Raw genomic sequence first — 19,825 nt, 5'->3', positions numbered from 1 at the left:
CAGCTTGTATGTCACCTTTCATCCATCAACACTTATTTGCTTGAAACACAGACTGCACCAGAACATAGTGAATATTTTGCATTATACCTGATTCCTTTTCAAATCAAAGTTTAAATATGTGGTATATATATATATTATATATTAAAATATATATGGTGTATATGGTATAGATATATTGTGCAGAATACCAGTCTTCTGGCAGCTTATGGGCATTTTAGAGGCTTTGTAAAAGCAAAAAAAAGAAGAAGTAGAAGAAGAAGTAAATATTTTAGCTTTTAGTGGCCCAACATGGAATCCTAAATATTATCCTTCGTTCTATGGTCTGCAAAAGAACTACTCTTGTCATTATTTCTTAATTTCCGTTGCTCCCTTTCCTTGTCGGTTCACACAATCTGCAGATTTTTGGGTCGAAGTGAAGATGCCCAGAAACAAAATGGTTTAAAGATTTGTTTTATAGAGTGGGCTCTATCTACCCGCTGTGCCAAACGAATACACAGCAGTTTGAGAGAGCAATCAAATGAAAATGGAAATCTGAGCACATTAAAGATGAAGCTCATTTTTCCCTTAAGAGTGAGTGAGTGTTCTGCCAAAATATGCGATTCCCTATTTCACTGCAACTGTACCGAGTGCACGCTGGCAGATGTTCACAGTCTTCCTCTGTTATACATTGTTTAACCTTCTACTGTGCTGGATGCAGAGTTTACTTTACAGGGCAATAAGTCACACTTTATACAAGTTTTATAAGTTGTTATTGGCTAACTATTTTAGTATGTGAGGTTATAGGTTTGAACTGTAACTGGGACATACACTGTGTGGGAGCCAAGACTGAAGTATATCAGAGTTTAGAGTAACCTCAGAGGTTGCCCCGCTCTTTATTTGATTTGGGGAAGGTTACACTTAATCAATCTCCAGCCAAACTTGTGTAAGATAGCGTTTGCCAAAATCATCATCAAATACTTTTTTCTCGCAAAAAAGAGGCAAACAGCATGAATCGTGTTCTGCTGGTCAAAGGATAGATAGATAGATAGATAAATAGATAGATAGATAGATAGATAGATAGATAGATAGATAGATAGATAGATAGATAGATAGATAGATAGATAGATAGATAGATAGATAGATAGATAGATAGATAGATAGATAGATAGATAGATAGATAGATAGATAGATAGATAGATAGATAGATAGATAGATATTCTTTATTGTCCGCAAAGGGAAATTCATTTCGCTCAGGTCAGTACCATATATTGAAATGAATAGATACATACAATACAATCAATTTTAAAAATGTTCTCTGTATTAAGCATACAAATTGTTCAACGGTTATACCAGGGCATATTTTATAATACTTGGACTAAAAGATTTGAAATATAAGAACAATCTTCATTTTCATGTCTTACAAATGGATCATAAGCTGGAAAGGAGACTGACAGTAAGCTTTAGCCTCAGCTCTTAATGTCATGAATGTAGCCCCATGTGCTTATACTTCAGACATTTACAGGTGTTTTTTTTCATTCAAGATGGAGTGCTGCACTTTTGTCTACCCCTTCTGGCAGTGAGAGTAATCACAAAAATAATGTTGACACATTCTTACAGCATGGGCTCCGCTGTTGCCTACTCTGTCTCAACTGCTGCAGCTAAAAACATTGGTTACATTGTTTTTAAGTGTCACATAACCTCCGCAAAAGACTCTTTTCGCTATCAGAATTTAGTCCGATAACATTTGGAAAGTCTAGATGAGCCACACAATTATATAATTGTATCCCCATTCAAGCTGGCAGAGAAACTGGACGTTAACTGGCTCAGTGAATACAGTGAAATACAGAGATTTACCTGGCGATGATTCATTGTGTGAACTTGTTCGGCAAGCGATGAATTTAACAGACATTCAATTATACATAAAAGTTCCACACTGCAGGTTTAAATGAATCAGGTGGAAAAATGAACAAGACTGGAGACAGTTTTCAACCAACTCACAGAGAGTTTGAGTTAGCATTAAGTTGTGCTACCTAAAGCTTCAGTGGATAAAATGCAACAGTTGTCATATCAGCAGACTATAGATTGAAGATGTTAAGATTGTTTAAAAAATGACTGTGATGTTTCAGTGTTAAATGTGATGCCATAATAAGCACCATAATATTACCAAAAACAAAACAGTAACTACGGGGGAGCAGGGTTTGAATTTTTGGGCTACCAGACTGTAAAAATTAATTTGAATATTGCCACTTACATGACATTTATTAGCAACCTAATTTACAGCTGTGGAAGTGATGGGTTTAAAAAATGTTTATTAATGACTTATTTTCATTTCAGGTACAGACTTAACCAACACAATCAGGATTTATTAAGTAATAATTAATGGAATAAATGCTTCACTATTCATAACTGGATTATTACTAAAATGAGAGGATCAACACCAGCAAGGAGAATATTTCACAACTGGCAACATGTTCTTATCAGCAATTTAGAGGTGATATATAATGTAAAGCATCAGTAAATGACTACTTAATCATTAACATAGCCATTAGTTGTCAAACCTTTTATGAAGGTCCTTTTTGAATGTGGTGCCTATAGTTTTATATATATATACTAGGTGATAATACGTCACATATCTAATAGTTCCTTTACTTCAAAAGGGTATAATACTGTGATCAGAAAGACTTCTGTCAAATGCCTGTTTGTGCAGCATCAAGGATTTAATGCTGTTTTCTTAACTTCGCTTCCGTGGTTAAAAGAAAAAAAAGCCTTTGAAGGTACAGTTCCTTCCACGGGTTTATTTAGAGGTAAAGTTAGTTTCTCTTTTTAAAAGTTATACCTTTCAACACACCCGACTGAGGCAAGAAATTCAAAGAATCTGGAGGCAGAGACAAAGAGCTGAAGTGATGAAAGAGTGAGACACAGAGAAGAGCAGCAAAGAAGGAGAGGGTGGATGCCAGTTAAACAGGATAGTTGTCACTATAAAACAGCTGCTGATCTGTAATGACATTGATATATTCATGAGATAATCCTTGTATATGTGTTCATCCTTCTTCTTGGCATGCTGAATCAATACAGACAAAGTAGCTACATCTACAAAATATCTACGTGAGAAATTCTTGCAGCTGTACATTTTGTTGATGTGAAGCTTCAGTTGTGACGGTTGAATATTAATGAATCACTTCGACTGTGTGTATCTGTACATTCAACCAGGACACGGGTTTTAATATGCAGTTGGGGGGACCAAGTATTAGCAGTGGATTACAGGTGACTAGCAGGCCTTTGAATCTCTTTCCTGTGATACCCTTTGAATGTGTTCACTGGCTTTGAAGTGATGTCAGTTTTAAAATATCTCATTCCTTTTATGTTTAACCATGGGTGTTTGCGTTCAAGGATTCTTTTTTTTTTTTTTCTAAAGGGAGGAGATGAAAGCATCACAACAGTCAGCATCCATCAAAGAGTGAAAAAGTCTGGGAAAAGTCCCACACATAACGAAGCATGACTTGTTAAAACACAACATGAGTGCTGGTGGAGGCTGTTGTGTCTGCGCTGGGTGATTAGGGTGCAGTAGCGGGTTAAAGTGTTGAATGACAGGCGGATCCTGACAGAGCTCGCTAGCTGCTCTGTCACTGAATTTGATCGACTGGTTGTGTGTTTTGCAGCAGTAATGAGCTTTACACTATGTGCGTAATGTGCCAGGAGCTGATTCGTATGCTGGATGAGCTAGCTAATTGTTCACAGTGCACATTCCCCCAGTCCCATGGCTCCTCTGATTTGGATTCATTTAGCCTTTATTTTACCTCATTATACAGGCCTGTGTTATTGCCAGGTTGTATGTGAGGTATTTTGCATTGTTGAAACTGACTCTGGTAATTAAATTTTAAAAATCAGCTGTAGTACTCAGCACCTCTTAAATACAAAGCAGAGTGGGAAGGTGCAAATTTAAAGGACCTATTATGCTCATTTCCAGCTCTAGATTTTTATTCCTGGACTCCACTTGAGTATTTTTGCATGATTCACAGTTACCCTTTTTGCAGCTCGTCAGCTCAGCCTCTGTCTCTTAACAGACTGTCTTAGCTCCTGTCTCTTAAGCACCCCCCCCAAATGAGTCCACTTTCTTCTGATTGGCCAGCTTCAGAAAGACTGCCAAGGGGTTGTGTTAAGTTACAGTTGATGCAAACAAATATTTCCTGCTTTACTGCTTCATATTAAAGTATTTTAAATTACCAAATAACGGGAAACTTAACGGGTAATGAAACCTGTTCCTCGCTGAATTGGCAGAGCTTCATTTGTGGGACGAAACCCCAATTAACACAACAAAATATGGAGATATTTGCAGCCATTTGCTCATCAGATCAGTTAGAAATAATTCAGAACTTGCGCACTGTGCGTGGAGCAGATGACCATATATGGAATTATGTCACAAGCCACAGTCGGCTCAGGCTGAAAGTAGAAAAACATGTTGGAAACCAAGAGTACAGAGCAGTTTGAAGCCAGTGCTTCTTGCTCACAGGGATTACTTCTGCATATGTTTGCCTCATTATTTGACACTTTGGCCATGTTTAATGTGATCATCCAACATTGTAACTTTATATGACTGGAAATAAGGAAAACATAATGGGTCCCCTTTAAACTGATAAACTGGTTTTGATATGTGATTTCATTTACTGCAAGATGAACTGGGTCGACTTCAATTGAATTGATGCTGAAAAAATATCCTCCTGTCAATTTATTTTATTGCTCTCTACTACAAGCTGCCCAATAAGTATTTCATTAATTCCTCATATCACAACAAAATGCACAAAATCCCAAGCCAACAATATGCAATCGTTTCACCTTGTACACAACATTTGAGGAGCAGTTGTGAGGAAGTAACAATTGGAAGCTTGGAAGAGGATTCAGAGCTGCAGTTCAGTAGGTCTGTAAGCTGAGGGATGAAAATGTTCTCTGATGCTGATCCTGCAGTTGCTCTGGATCCCAAACAGCAGCACAGAGAACTGACAAAACCGGGTATTTACACTGGCATTCCAGTAGCAGTCTCTTGCCTGCCCAAAGCAAACAATACCCTGTGCCCCTAGCCCCGATCTTCCTGGAATACACAATCTCACCAGTGTGTTTAGTTTTAGGCATAAGAATCCCTATAGATGCCATTTTTTGTGGTCATCAAACAGCCCTAACAGCCTGTCCTGCTGTATTAGCAGTATGGTTGAACCTGACATAAACGCATTGCAGTTAAATTTGAAAGAAGGAACTCCTGAGTAGTGATTCATGAGTGCTGGGGAGTTTCCACAGTGCTATCAGCCCACAGCAACATTCAGACCATTTCTATAAGGATGAGTTTTCCCTGTTAATCATCATATTTGATTCATCTTCTTCTCTTTCTACATGACTGTGTGCATGAACGTACATGTGTGTGTGTAAGTTTGTGTGATGCTTCTCTGTAGCTTGGCAGCTACCATTGTGTGGGCAATGCACCCCCGAGGTTAGTACCCCACAAAGCAAGTAATGGCACTAAGCATGCAGATAGAGGACTGATTTAGACTGAGAGGCGTCCCTAATCTTACAAGGTGTCAGCAGTGTTGTGCCACAGATTAGCAGACTCTCTTTATTTCCTCTAAAATCATCACCTCCTCTGTGTTCATCACCTCCCCCGGCAAGAACCATTGCTGCGCAACATCCTACATTCACATTTTATTATTGTTATTAGTGATAACACCTGGATTATTATTGTTGTTTTTAGCAGCAGTAGTCATAGTTTTTTAAGACTCATGACTTTAGGGCTGGGTATCAAATCTGACTGAAAAGACTGTCAACTAACAAAAACTGGAAGTGAATGTCTGGTCAGATTATAAATCTTTGACAATTTTTAATTCTTCTGAGTAAAGTTCTTTTACGGCTGCTCATATTTAGTCAACATCTTACATTTCAGAAATGTGAATCATATCTGGATAAGTATTGAACATTTGCAACTGATACCCAGCAGGATACAAGCAGTGGTGGAGACTAAGTACAATCACTAAAGCACTTTCTTAAAGGTATCCAGTTTTTATTATTGTAAACAAACAAAAGCTATCCTTGAGGCCTACAAAATGTGTTGAATGTATTTCCTTCCTTCTAAAACATTTGCAAAGTTGATGTTAAAAGCATGTTAAATCCTGCATTGTTGTCCATATGTACTAGCTTGGACTCTCCTTATTTGTTGCCTTTTCTGAACTTCTGTGTTTCTTGGCACATTGCACTACCCTGTAGATTAATGGAATAGTTTGAAACCATTGACAAGAATGTGTGTCACGTCAACCGCATGCATCTGTGTTATCAAGGCAAGCTAAATGGGAACCCACCCACAAAATAACAAACAAAAATTATCAAGTTTTAAAGGGAAAATAGTTTTTAAAAATTTTTACTCTGCTACATTTATTTGACAGCTGTTACTTGGAATATTAAGATTTTAAAACCTGTAACAGTTTGATTCAATGATAATCACTGTGTGTTCAATGTGTGCTACTCACAGTCATTTGATTCATTGTTAATATAAAAAGTATTGATCAGATCAGCTTTAAGTAAAGGATCTGAATACTTCCTCTATCACTGTGCTCACACATGACGAACTGCATTATTTACAAAATACACTGTGATTTTTAAATGCACACAGACAGCTGAAGCAGTGATAGATATACATCTTTATCGGAGGCTGGAAGTGCAGGCAGAGATAAGTGAAGCTTGTGTGATGTGATCATATTAGTATGTCTGCTGACTTGAAGGTACAGACACAGTGTGCTGTATAGCCGCACAGATGCAATGAGCTCCTGTGAATATGTGTGAGTCTGTCAGTCTGTTGGACTCTGGTTTACTTGGCATGCGCTTGATTGGTGAGGAGTCTTTGATGTTGTGCTGCAAGATCTAAAGCTCTGATCTGGAGCATGACAGAGATGACATTATGTGAGACTGCATCAGGAGATTTGGCACATACAATATCGCGTCTCTGCCCGAAACCACACAACATCATAGCCACATGTTCCCTCTGTACTCATATTCTCATCCTACTCTCAAAGCAAATTGACTCGTTGCCATTAGAATAAGCTGCAAACATTACCTTGAAAGTGACAGGACAATGTATGCTAATGGTGTTGGAGCTATGGTCGCACAGTGCATCCCCAAAGTAGTTACAAAGGTGTCTTAGCTGTTTCTGAGATATATGTGGAAAAGCCATTACAACTTAAACTGTGTAAATTGCTGCAACCAAATGTGACCACCCTAAATCATGTGGGTGGAACACTAACAACGAAGTCAAACTCGCTTGAAATAGAAACACAGACAAACACAACGCTGCATATAAATGTGTGTATACTTGCTGTTGCATTATATTGTTCATTTATTTTACACTCTGTGCCAGTGGGGGCACATGAAGATTAAAGAGGTATCTTTAACCTATGGAAGCGGGAAACAGTGGTGACAGAAATATCAGAGAACAAGAGCAAACAGGGACTGTGGTGAGAAAACGACAAAGGCAGCAGAGGGGACGAGGATTTAGAAACAGTTTGACTGATCATGAAGGTGCAGATATTCCCCTAACAAGCTTAGCAAGCTGAGCCTCTAAAGGTTTCTTTTTGAAAGTGTTGACCAACTGTTGTTAACCCACAGATACACACAAAGACAACATAAACAGTGCAGATACCATATTTTAGAACACTTTTAGACTGTCTCGCACTGGGAGTAAGTTAGCAAAGTTAGTTTTCAAGTTAGTCAAAGGCAGCAAGCTCCTGCACAGTATGAGGGCTGAATCCAGATATCAAGCTGATATTGGCCTTTGCAGCAATAGCATAGCAATATAAGGTAATTTACAAGTCAGTTGCAAAAAAATATATTTTATCACTTACCCCTAGTAGTTTATAGCCAAGTATGTTTGGGTATTATTTCCCAATTTTTTCAGATTTTCGCCTCCACCCCAATTCAATGAAAATAAATAGGAATTTTGTTTCTGGTCCTCACACTGAGTCCTAAAAGTAAGCAAGCATCCAACTATCACGTTGCCTAACAAAACACTGCATGCTCTCTGTCCACACCGAATCTGTTTAATTTGCACTTCTGTTACATCATGTTAACAAACCTGCTGTGCACTCAAGATCAGACCGGAGACATAACCACTCCAGTAAAAGAGTAGGAGTACTTGCTACTTCTGTTTGTATTTTATATTGTGATATTTAAATGTTTCTTTACTGGAAATGACAGAAAAGATAGCCAACAGCAACTTAACCAGACGATCTCCCTCAACCAGCTCCTACCCTATTTAGGTTTTTATAGTTTTTATAGAGATAACTCTATGATACTCTATGATACCTCCTTAAATGAATCAGCTGTTCCTCCTCCATGACGCGCTTTGAAGATGAAACAACAAGAGGTAAATAGAAACAGGGCGTCCAACTAACGTTTTAGATTGCTATTTTTCTTGTCTTTTAAAGTGAACAATATTTCATTTTCTTATGTATGGAAGTGCATAATGAAAATGGCAATAAAGGAAATCTTGAAATCCTGAAGTTCAGCTCAAAACGGCAACCTGCAGTGCAGAGATGTAGCTGTTGATTGTTTTAAATTGTAAAATGTCCAGCCCAGTAACCCTGGGTATTATGCCAACATCAAACACGTTTTATGTTCAGTGCTAATTTCATTGCCAGTGCATTAAACAGGGTGCCTTTTATGTAGCTAGATGGATTGTAAGTTGTGGAAGGTGGGGTAGTGGCTGGACGTTTAGCATATTAGTCATTAGAGTTTACATACCATCAGACCTTTTGATTCATCTCAACTATGATCTTTCCCAACCTTAATCATGCTGTAGTTGCCAAGTGCAGGTATTGTAGAAAGACAATGTTAATAACGTGCATTGGACATAAAAACATTGCTGAACTGAATGTTATTCTGGGTTTTGTAGCATCATCCAATATTAACTTTAAATCTGCTGTGAGTATACAACTACTGAAGGTTCAGTGGGGAAAGCAGCACTAGTCACCCAAGCTGCAAAAAGGAAAGAAAACATGTCAGTATACAGTTCTTAGACAATTCAGATGTTACATTTAAAATTCACTGAAAATAAACTGTGCTTTTGAAATATGCACAGTATGAATATGTTTATAGATCTCCCAGCTCTCACGCTATCTACAGTATATGTCACTTGGCATATTCTTCCTTTTGTCTACGAAAATAGTCTTTAGGCAACAAGTCAAACAGAAATGAACTTGGGCAAGCTTGTTTGCCTTTGATTTACTTCTTCTAGATATGGTCTCCCTTTGATCACATGCTTTGGCTTGTTTCTTCTCACATTCAACAAACATACAGTCACAGGGATTGGTGACTAAATTGCCAATTGGTATGAAAGCAAATGTAAACCCCAGCAAGGCTCACAGTCACTGAGGCTAATTGGAATCCAAATATAGAATAATAAACCTGCGCTTTGCCCACACTACTGGTCGTCATGGTTATACCTCCTTGGGGATAAGTTTGAATGCCGACACCAGTCAGACTCATAGCGGCGTTGCTTTTTTTTCCTCTCAGTGTGTTTGAGTTTGCATGCGTGTTTCTGGCCTGTCATTGCGGCACATCAGCAGTCGTAACAGGCGGTCCCTATGGAGGGCAGACTGACAGGTATGTAATGATCAAAGAGGCCGTTTCCTGTGTTTCATGTTGGGCTCAGAGAGAGACACATCTGTACTGTCGGTGCCTCTGCTTTTTAATGGGCTCAGGTTGCAGATAGCACTCGCTCATCTCACACATACACACACACGTGGATGCCTGTGCGTACGAGCACAAACTTTAGTCATTTCCAGACTCCTCACATTAACAGCTACTAACACATTTCTCAGATTCAGCCTCACTCTCCCTGGTGCCACACTCCCTCCCTTCTAATAAATCGCTGAACTCTTGCCGCCTGCACGCCGATTCTCAGTCATCCCGAACTGTCATATGAACTGTATCGCACATCCATAAAATATTAACCTGAAGGGAAAACACAGGCAAAGCCCCCCCCCCAAGTAAGCAGGACTATCTCTCTGACTCAGGTGCCAGGCTACTCACAGATATCTTACCCTCAATCTTGTGTCCACAGTTGCCAGTGGCTGTGTGGACAAGTTGTACTCTGCTCTGCTCTGTTCAACCTGCCAGTTTCTGTTTAATCAATTGAAGAAATTCAGATTGTATTTGAGAGAGGCCAAATCTCATCTCAGATTGGATGTTGTTGGAAATGAAGTGTATCCTTGAGGATGGGTGTAAAAACAGCTTCACTTTATCTGGAAGATTAAAACTTCAGGGTCACGGTAATCTGTTTTAATGAAACTGTCAAGTAATCCAAGATTCTTTCAACTCAGTGTGTCACACAGGTATTTTAGGCACTCAGTGGTGTGTGTGTGTGTGTATGCATGTATTTCTGCTGTCTGAATTAATGCATGATTTTTAAATTACTGATTGGCAGACTAAAGGGTTATGTGATTGCTTTGAGAGGTAAATTAACTAGCAATTAACCAATGTTAAGGTAATGACTTAGCCAATCAAATAAAACTACTCAAAGCAGGTAAGAGAAGCATGAAGAGCTGATTTAATCATCTATAAGAACTACTTTTTTATGCACATGTTTGATCTCATAGCCCTCTTAATTTTGCAGGAGCAGAAGGTTTATTTTTGTTCCCATTTATACGGGAAACTCAATATATTTGTAAGATTTACACCTTTGTACCACTGGCCATGAACAGTGACCTGACAAGACTCAATAGGCCTTTTCTTGATGGAGACTTTAAGTGAAGAAGATTTAGTCATGATTTGCTCAAATGTCATTGGACAAACTCTTTTTCTTAACAATCTTTTCTATTTATTGATCTTTGCTGAGGAAAAAAAAAAAACTTTTCAAAACTATCAGTTTCTAAATAAATCTGCAAGAAAAATAGCTTGTGAAGATGCAGAATTATGCATGTGTTGTTGGTTTTTGATGTTATTCTTTCATTAAACAACATACACATGAGTACACATTTGTATGCAGCAAAATATGTATAGCGCAGTTGTGAAAATGCACCAGGGTTATCCCCTTAATATTAAATTTCTTTAATTTCCAGTCAAATAAGCTTAAGGTTGGAAAAAATAAATGTTTTTTCAACTGTTCACTGAAGCTATACAAAGTGAAATATTCAAACCCATGATTCTGTTTTTGCAGCTGTGCCATTCAATGAACTGGAAATATTCTAGATGTCGTATTCACAATTTTATACACATTTCCACAAAAATCCAGCCTGAAATATTTAGTGTCTTTGGATACTTTGGGATCTTGGCAAGAATTTGAAAGAAAATTCTGTGGGTTTGAACAGGGCTACACAGCATGCATTTGTATTGACTGGTCCACCAGTGGTACAGTGGTATTTAAGATGTTAGATGCAGTTTAAACATACGTGTATAGTTTGCTCATTGGTTTGACACATATTTTATTGAGCTTCTTCCATTTTCAGCGGATGTTTCCCACACTTAAATCTCGTAGCAGGAACTGAGCTTGCAAAATGTAGCTTGCAGTTACTCACAGTTAAATCAAATTGGATTACGGATTATGAAAATAAGATTGCAAACTGTTGTAAAGCATGACGAGTTAAACCAATTTATTTTGTATGACATGTATCTATATATTATTTAAATGTACCAAAGTGTGCAGGAGGACATTTTCTTACTGTAACATGTCCTGAGTCTGTATTCCACTTCCAGAGAGGGCTTGTCAACAAACACCAATGAACCCAAGGCTGACCCTTTTTTTTACACAGCCAAGACTGGCAGCTGATCCCTCTGAAAACTAGCAGAATCGCTGAAAGGGGGAAGGGATGTGTAGCTGGGGAGCATGGAAAGCTTCAAATGATTGATAGCTATTTGTTTTGCCTGCTTAATACAACATAAACTCTCCAGCGATTCATCACCAGAGTGAGGGTTTTTCACGGTGCCTCTGCAAAGCCCACTAAAAATAATTCATTTTCTGTGAGCTACGAGCCAGGCGCTAATGTTAAATATTCATGCGGGTCCAGTCTAAATGATGTGGCCATTGGCACACAGTTAGAGCACACTCTGTGGAAGGGAGGAAATGTCAAGCTGTGAATAAATGAATGCAGTGAAGCCGTATATTATCCTGCCATTGTGAATTTACTATAGTTGCCATTTTGTACGGCCACTTCAAATAGATCTCTTTTATAATCAATACACTCGCTAAAACATCGAGCATATTGCCACGTTGGCAATAATCTGGACTTGTTGTGTTTGCTCATCCTTTTTTCACTGTTTGTATTTGTTGCCTAATTTGTGCCTCATGAATGTTAACAGGGGACTTTGTGTTGTAATAGTCGGTGTGTTTAGAGAAAACACACTATCAAAGCTACTAAGTCGACTCCCTTCGGAGACGTTGATGCAGTGCGAGCTCACAGCTCACACAAGCTCACATTAGATCAATATGGCTTGTGCCTATGCAGCTGTTATGGTTTGATTCGTATTGACTGGGACATCAGTCAAGTGCATTCATTTCTGAGATGTTTTGACATCATGGCATGCTGATATGGAGAAGATGTTGTCATGGCTGCACAGAAATTGTTTTTGAGACGTTATAGGTCATCCTCTGCCATGATAATAGTAAGCACAGTGGAGGGAAAGGGCAAAATATAATAGAACTTACTGGGTTGAGTATCCATTTAGAGGAACTCAAATAGAGAGCATAATGTCCGCTGTGCATCATTTGGATGGAATGGGAAATGTTAAATGGCCTCATATTGACAGACACACTCTACCAGTATTCATTTTTATCACACGCACGCACGCACACACACACACACACACACACACACACGTGTCCACCGCTCACATTCACACACACATTTCCTCCTGCAGTCTCTGACTAATGAGGCCTAGGGCTGGAGATGGTTCCATCAAGGAACTTCCCCCTCTTTCTCTCTCGCTAACACACACTCTCTCACTCTCGCTCTCTCCTCTCTCAAACACGCACCTGATTGATAGCAGTGATTTGACTGAGAAAAGGGAAATGGGAAATTGAAAAATGGTTGAAGAAGATTGGAAACAACGTGCTGATTATAAACTCTGTGAGGAAACAAAAGGCCTTCCCTCTGCCTTTTCTCTTAGCACTGAGGTAGCAGGTGTGTGTCTGACAGGTGCCTGATTGAGGCGCACAAAAGACATTACAACTGTAAACAAATGGACGTGTTTAGCGTCCCCGGATGCAGTTAACGTTTTGGGCTGATAGGTGTGATTATGAGTATATGAGCAGAGGCAGCGAGAGAATGGGCACAGGTGTTAAGGAGAGTGGAGCAGAAAAGCAGCCATGTTATTGTTGTGATGATAATAATCCATCTATACAATTAATGGTATGTCATCACCAAGGTCATCAGCCTTGGGGGATGTGTTTAATATGTCTCCTATTGTAATAGAGCCTCTCTGCTGCAGACGGATACACAGGAGGCAGAAGACCACACAGATTTATCATCATGGAAAATAAAAAAAATGCATGATGTAAAAATGAGAGCGACAATCAGTGGGTTTTAAATTCTCTGATTTACAAAATAACCTCAATTACCTCCATGCCATCACCATTTATTTTGGTCTTTTTATGTTTATGTTCTCATGTTTCAGGATGAAAAACAATAGCACTTTTATAACAGCGGCATAAATTAGTGGCTACCTCCTTCTGAAAAGGCTTTGTGTATTCCATAAATGAGGGAGCGTCTTGGCTGAGGCCCCGGTGGTTTAATATTCTCTGAGAGCTTCCAGACAGTGAGTGGTGGTGCAGCAGCTGTCTCTTGACCCTGCCGGACCCCCACTTACCCCTCTGACCACCTCCTTTCCACTGGGCAGGCTGTGGCGATGACAAGCCTGTCAGAAGCTTCTCCTAATGTCCTAATTACCTCTCTCTCGCTCACACACACACACACACACACACACACACACACACACACACACACACACACACACATATATACACACCCACAGAAACGCTTGTGCAGATGTACACACATTCATAGTGAGTAAGCAGATATGCTGGCAGACAGGCTAGAAAGCAAACACACCATTGCTTCTGTCTACACTGCTCATGTGAGATTTCCTGGCAAGAGACCACGCTATAGTTGAGGTGTTACAGCATCTCCAGAATAGGAAAAAAAACCCTCAAGACTCTTTGGAGGCTTTGATTCGAAACGTTCTGCGTATGTTTTGATCCGGGCAGCACTGCTTGTTGAATCACAGCTTCAGTTTCTCTCCTGTGGTAACAAACGCAGTGCACCTGCCGCAACTTTCTTTCAAAAACTGAGGCCGGGGCTGAAAAGAGGCTTCGCAGTGCCTGCTGCCTCTGAAGAGAACAACACAAAAGATACAGCGACACCCGAAATAGACAATCTGAATGAGATTTGATGTGTCACTTCGCCAGAGGTTAAGCTTTGCCTCTGCTTTAAGCAACAATCTCTCTCTGCTGGATGTTTTGGGTGCACAGCACACAGCCGCTGCTGCACTTAAGTCCATGATCAGTCAACCAGTCTTGTTAACATAACAGAGTGGATGATTGTGCCTAGTAGGAAAAGGAAATCATTGTACCTCCTAGGGAATGCAGTTGGTCGAAGATTTATAGACCTCTGAAGTCACTGCATTTGTCACAATCAGCATGACTTAATAGTGTGTTACTATAATGCTCTTCCTGCTTCATATTATTTTGATTTGACACATCCTGCCTCATAGAGTAGTCTTCTTTCATTATGTCAAATTACCTTTTGATAGATGTGTCACCGGGATATTAAGCACCCGCTGCCTACTTTATTCACTTTTATTTTGCATTTTGATGCAGTTTATTTGTGTAACAGGGAGAGCTTCATGTCTGTCATGTGAATCTGTGTAGAACAGCAGCCTGGCACCTACAGTAGTTAGAAATGTGTTCACGCTCTCCCTTTTTTGTTGACATGACTGCGAAAGCTGAACACTACCTCATCTGTACAGAGGTATCATTAAAGTGGCTGGTTGCTATTTGCCGCTTCTTCTTTTTTATTTTTTTTTCAGCTGCAAAGAGAATTTCATGTGTTGTGAGTGACAGGACCCAGTCGTGTACATGTTAGGATTACACACCTTGTTTTGCTTTCAAAGACTTGACTGATTCTCAGGTGACTTAATTTGTGCCTTTTAATCATAACAACATCCATCTATTGTTATTTATGTGCAATTGTAGATGCCCATAGCACTTTACTTAGAGGAGACAGGCTAACAAATTCAATATATCTGTTTTTATCTGCCAGCATTTCTGAAGGATTATCCTTTAATCTCTCAGAGTAAAAGCTGTATTCAGCTACATGTGTCCTCCTGGCTTTTCATGAGTATAACACAAACACCCAGGCCATAGATTGGAAGCTTACAAAGCATATTCCATTAACAGTGAGCAATTAACCTCCTCTGAGGGGATATTTACTAAATCTCCTTTTTATTACAGTTTATCGAGCAGGAACACACTTTGCATCTCCTGTAAACCTACCTGATTAATATGTTTCAGTCGACTCTGCAGAGCATTAATCTGAATATTCCCAGTGGTGTTTACGGGTGATATCTCTGTTTCTCTCCATTTCTGATATCTTATTGACAGTTTGGTCTGGATTAAGTTGTACCTGAGGGCTGATAATAAAAGCAGCAAGTCAAGTGTGCGAATAAAATGCAACTAAATTACAGTTGTGACTAAAGCACAAAATAACATTTTTTACAGTAGGACAAAACAAGCCAGTTGCTGGTTTTGAATATGGATCTGTTCTGCAATTTTATGACTTCTTGTTCAATTTTGTTAAGCAAACCCGATCTAGATCAACTTACTAGCTTTTTCAGAGCTTTTAACTTCATGTTGTGGTCTTCATCACAATGGGTTAATCTGACTCAATCATCAATAACATGTCAGAAAATAATGGAAAAAATGTCTAAGCTGACATAACATTCTGTTAGAATTCAGTCGGCTATTTTAGAGGACTAGAAAATCCATGAAATATTCATATTTTATTCATTTATTTATTGTATTACTTAAAAAATTACTTCAACAATTAATCAGCTACAGTATCAAAATTGTTGCCCGATTAGGCTAATTGTCTGTAGTTTGAATAATTGGTTAATCATTTCAGCTCTAGTAGGGAGTGTGCTCAGTCGTAATGGAGAATGTGGTCATTGCATCTGCTGATAGAGACCTTGTCAAATGGTTGAAATCTCCAGAAAATGCAAATATGTTTGTTTTGCCAAACCTCCAGTAATAGCTGCCATTTACAAAATAAAGGACATTTATATACTATGTTTTGTAGATAATAATTTACATTATTTTTGGTGCGTTAAGAATAACTATGCCTCACAACAAACACCAGCATACAGTGTTTTTTCTTTTTCCCTCAACATTTCAAGCTCTTTGATCGTTGTCTTTTGTGAAAATCCTGACCCCACAAGTTGTCTGTGTTCACTGGGTCCACTCTGCTGGACCTCGCTTCTCCGTCTGATTTCCTTGAAGAGAAAAAGTCTGAAGTCCACCTCTGATCCATCTAATTAAATCAAAACACAGTGGGCTACAAACAGTAAGACGACATCATGCCATACACACACACACACACACACACACACACACACACACACACACACACACACACACACACGCACACACACACACACACACACAAACGTAACCAATATGGATCTCTATGGGGAACTACTGATTTCCAGCATACAACCCTGTTGTGTCCTCTTACACAACGCGATCACACACTAGGTTGACATGTAACACGCTGCAGATCATGAGCATAAATAAGCAAGGGAATGTTTTACCTGAGAGGAAGAACATTAATTCAAAGGCATCACACTAGTACTAAGAAGAAATGTTGCCTCATTAGTGTTACCCCACTGCTTTTACTGAGCAGTAACGATGGGGAGAGAGAGAGAGAGGCTATGTGCCACTCTTAGCATACAGACATTCTGTCTCCTGAGATCCTAGATTGCCTCAGCGAATAAAAAATAGTGCAGATTATTATGGATTCATTGGGGTGGTAATGGGTTGAACCCTTTGCCTGAATGCCCAAACACTTAAAGCCTCACCTCTTATAGAAAACATAATGCACTACAAGAATATGCCCTTTCAAATGTTCACAATGCGTCTGTTTTTAGCTGAAATTTGGCATCCCTGTAGGTGGAAAAGCAGGAAATGTTCCACTTTTCTCTCTCTGAACATAATACTGCTCATTGTGTGGAACAGGAGGATGAGATTGGGATGAAAAGAAGAAGAGGTGACGAGACAAGGACAGACATTATTTGGTGGACGGTTGGCCTGCCTGCTCTCATCCCGGGTGATTGACAGATTGGTGCAATGGCTGCTACTCGCGTGAATGCCATCACACGCATTTCCCCAGAAATCTGTCTATCAGCACTGTCTAAGCAGAGCGACAGCCATGACATCTAATCACAGGCGAGCTGCCACCTCATAACTTCTACCTAATGTGCTGCAGGTACTGAGGAGAGAAGGGGAGCACAGCAGACACAGCGCCACCACGCTATTTATAGCCCCTTCAGAGGCCACCAGCAGGAAGTGGCCCATACTGAAGAGTTAGGGAAGGTGTCACTACACTATATCACAAGTCTCTCTGTTTAGATATAGGTCTCTGTTGACAAGATTAAACACTGAGATGCCCTGGTATCACAGTGATACATTTTTCTGGGTTACACTCCTGACAAAGTAACATAAAATGAGGGCAGATCTACTACATATACAAGATGATAATGAGTCATTTACATAATGTTGCTACAACATTATAATTACCTGGCAATTAAAGCAGCTCAAAAGCCTCATTATGAGCTGTCCTACGGGCTGGTTCGACTGGGACACATATGGTGTTGTAGTGAGGACAATCCCTTTCTTTAATTCCACAAAGAGACAAGGTGGGTGTTGGTCTAGACCTCTCGCAGTGGGGGTGACAGAGTTGAGGCTGGCCAGACCAAGCACTGGTGCACCCAACCTTCTGAGAGACTGATGACTGGGATGGTCCAACCATTGTAGCCAAATTTGTAGATTTAATGCAGTAGTCACCTTATGACTGTGCTGCCATTTATGACTGTGGATAGTGACATTTTTATAACAGAAAGTAAACAAATATGGTGCGTAAGACAAGATTTTATTTTTATTGTGTGACCAAATTAGTGTTGTTTAACCTCTTTGCATTGGTATTAGAATCACCTTGACAGTTAATTAGTCACGAAGTTCATGCTGAATGATTGAATGACATGCTGAACTAAGACCTGCTGCCATGCCATGTGTTTTCTGAATATTTTATAGAATACACTATTACATACAATTTTATCACAGTTATCATAATTGACCATAGTGAGGGACTAAAATATGTGAATGTTCATGTATAAAGTTGAATTTATTCCCTAAAATCAGGAAATGTAAGCTGCCATTTTAATCACAAAAGATAAACAGCCATTTTAGTTAGAAAAGTCCCAAACCATGTTTACCCCTGAGAACAAAAAAATGAATATTCATTAAAGATTTTGGCGTGAAGTGCCTCTCCACACCCAAAACTCAGCCTACTTTTGCGAGCTGATAAAAGGAACTTTCTTTCGTCTGACTGGTTCTCATCTAAACTCACCAAACTCTGCTATAGTTTGACTTAGTTTTTATAAACGTGTTCTTTATTCTTCTTTTGTTTCCAAGCCTAAAGTACGCACGCTTTTTAATCTTTTTCTAAAACAACTCAGCTTGCACCTCTGTTACAAACTGAAGGAACCATTTCTTTTTTTCTTTTTATATTTTTGTACCACAATGGTCCTGTTGTTACAGTATTTTTAAAGCTTTGTCACCTGTTTTGCTTCTCAGAGCGAAGCCTGACACTGAGATGTCACCGTGGAGGAGCCTGTCTGAGCAGCGTGTGTCCTTTATGGAACCTCTTGCTTTTCATTTCAGTGGCCATGTTAGCAGGTTAGAGCAGCCACACAGTTGCATGAACTGTGTATCTCATGCAGGCCCCACATGCAGCTGCAGCAGCATGCCATCTAGAGATTCTGCATTTCGCCTATTTTTTCCACATGACACGTGTGGTTTTCAGCAAATAAAAATGAAAATGATCAGTTCATATTGATGATATAGTCACATTCACATTATAGCAGGAACATTACACTTTCATTACAGTTTTAATGTCTTTATCTGTGGAATATGTCCCAGACATGAAAAAAATATAAAGTGTCACCACTGTAGGTCACCCTGCGTGATGTTCAGCGGGGCAGGGAGCCTCTTTGGCTGGGAACTCCAGCGCAGAGAGTCAGTGACACACGCAGCTTCTTTTCTAGACTCCTGCTCGCTCTCTGTGATATTAGTTCAAACAGGGCCTCCTGCCTGTTGTTTCACCCACTTCCAGACAGAGATTTGGTTTTGTTATTTTCCTCATTTGTTGTCAGTTTCCCTTCTGACAGTGGAGTTTGTTTGTCAGAGTGTGTTTGGCTTGTTTGGGGAACTTGGTGTCATCTGGAGGGATTTTCTTCACTTAAAGCAGTGATAGTCGGGGTTTAACTGATAGAATAACCAATATAATCAATAAAAAACCCTATGCTGTGTAAGTAGTGTATGTGGCTGACACAGTAACCCAAACCACCATGCCTGTCAGAGAGAAAGCCATTTTCACCTCACGTAAATTATTTTCACAATTGAGTACACACTTACTGTAACATAGTTCTGTCTAAACAATGTGTAGCTGTTGTGCAGTGCGGACACAGCACTGCACAACAGCTTCTGAATCAGCTGACACAGACTTATCTCAATACTCCAATGAGTAGGCAAAATCCATATCTTTCTGTG

The 19,825-nt window shown here is 39.5% G+C and overlaps 1 protein-coding gene across 3 annotated transcripts in view; it reads left to right on the top strand.

Moving 5' to 3' along the window:
• The window catches only part of cadm1b (cell adhesion molecule 1b), a 144,423-nt gene that overhangs the window by 78,012 nt on the left and 46,586 nt on the right, over window positions 1–19,825 (top strand). Inside the window, exon 1 of one of the 3 annotated variants that reach the window (XM_062418712.1) lies at window positions 10,153–10,280. The exons of the other annotated variants lie outside the window; for them this stretch is intronic. Within the exon in view, the coding sequence (XP_062274696.1) occupies window positions 10,196–10,280 (85 nt within the window). The 5' untranslated portion in view covers window positions 10,153–10,195. Of the gene's footprint in view, window positions 1–10,152; window positions 10,281–19,825 lie in introns of those variants that run through there. 3 annotated transcript variants of the gene reach the window in all.

This window comes from Scomber scombrus, chromosome 5 (assembly GCF_963691925.1).
Source record: "Scomber scombrus chromosome 5, fScoSco1.1, whole genome shotgun sequence".
In the NCBI taxonomy this organism is placed as follows: Eukaryota; Metazoa; Chordata; class Actinopteri; order Scombriformes; family Scombridae; genus Scomber; species Scomber scombrus.
The sequence above is the reverse complement of the archived record's forward strand: the minus strand, read 5'-3'. Positions and strand labels throughout refer to the sequence as shown.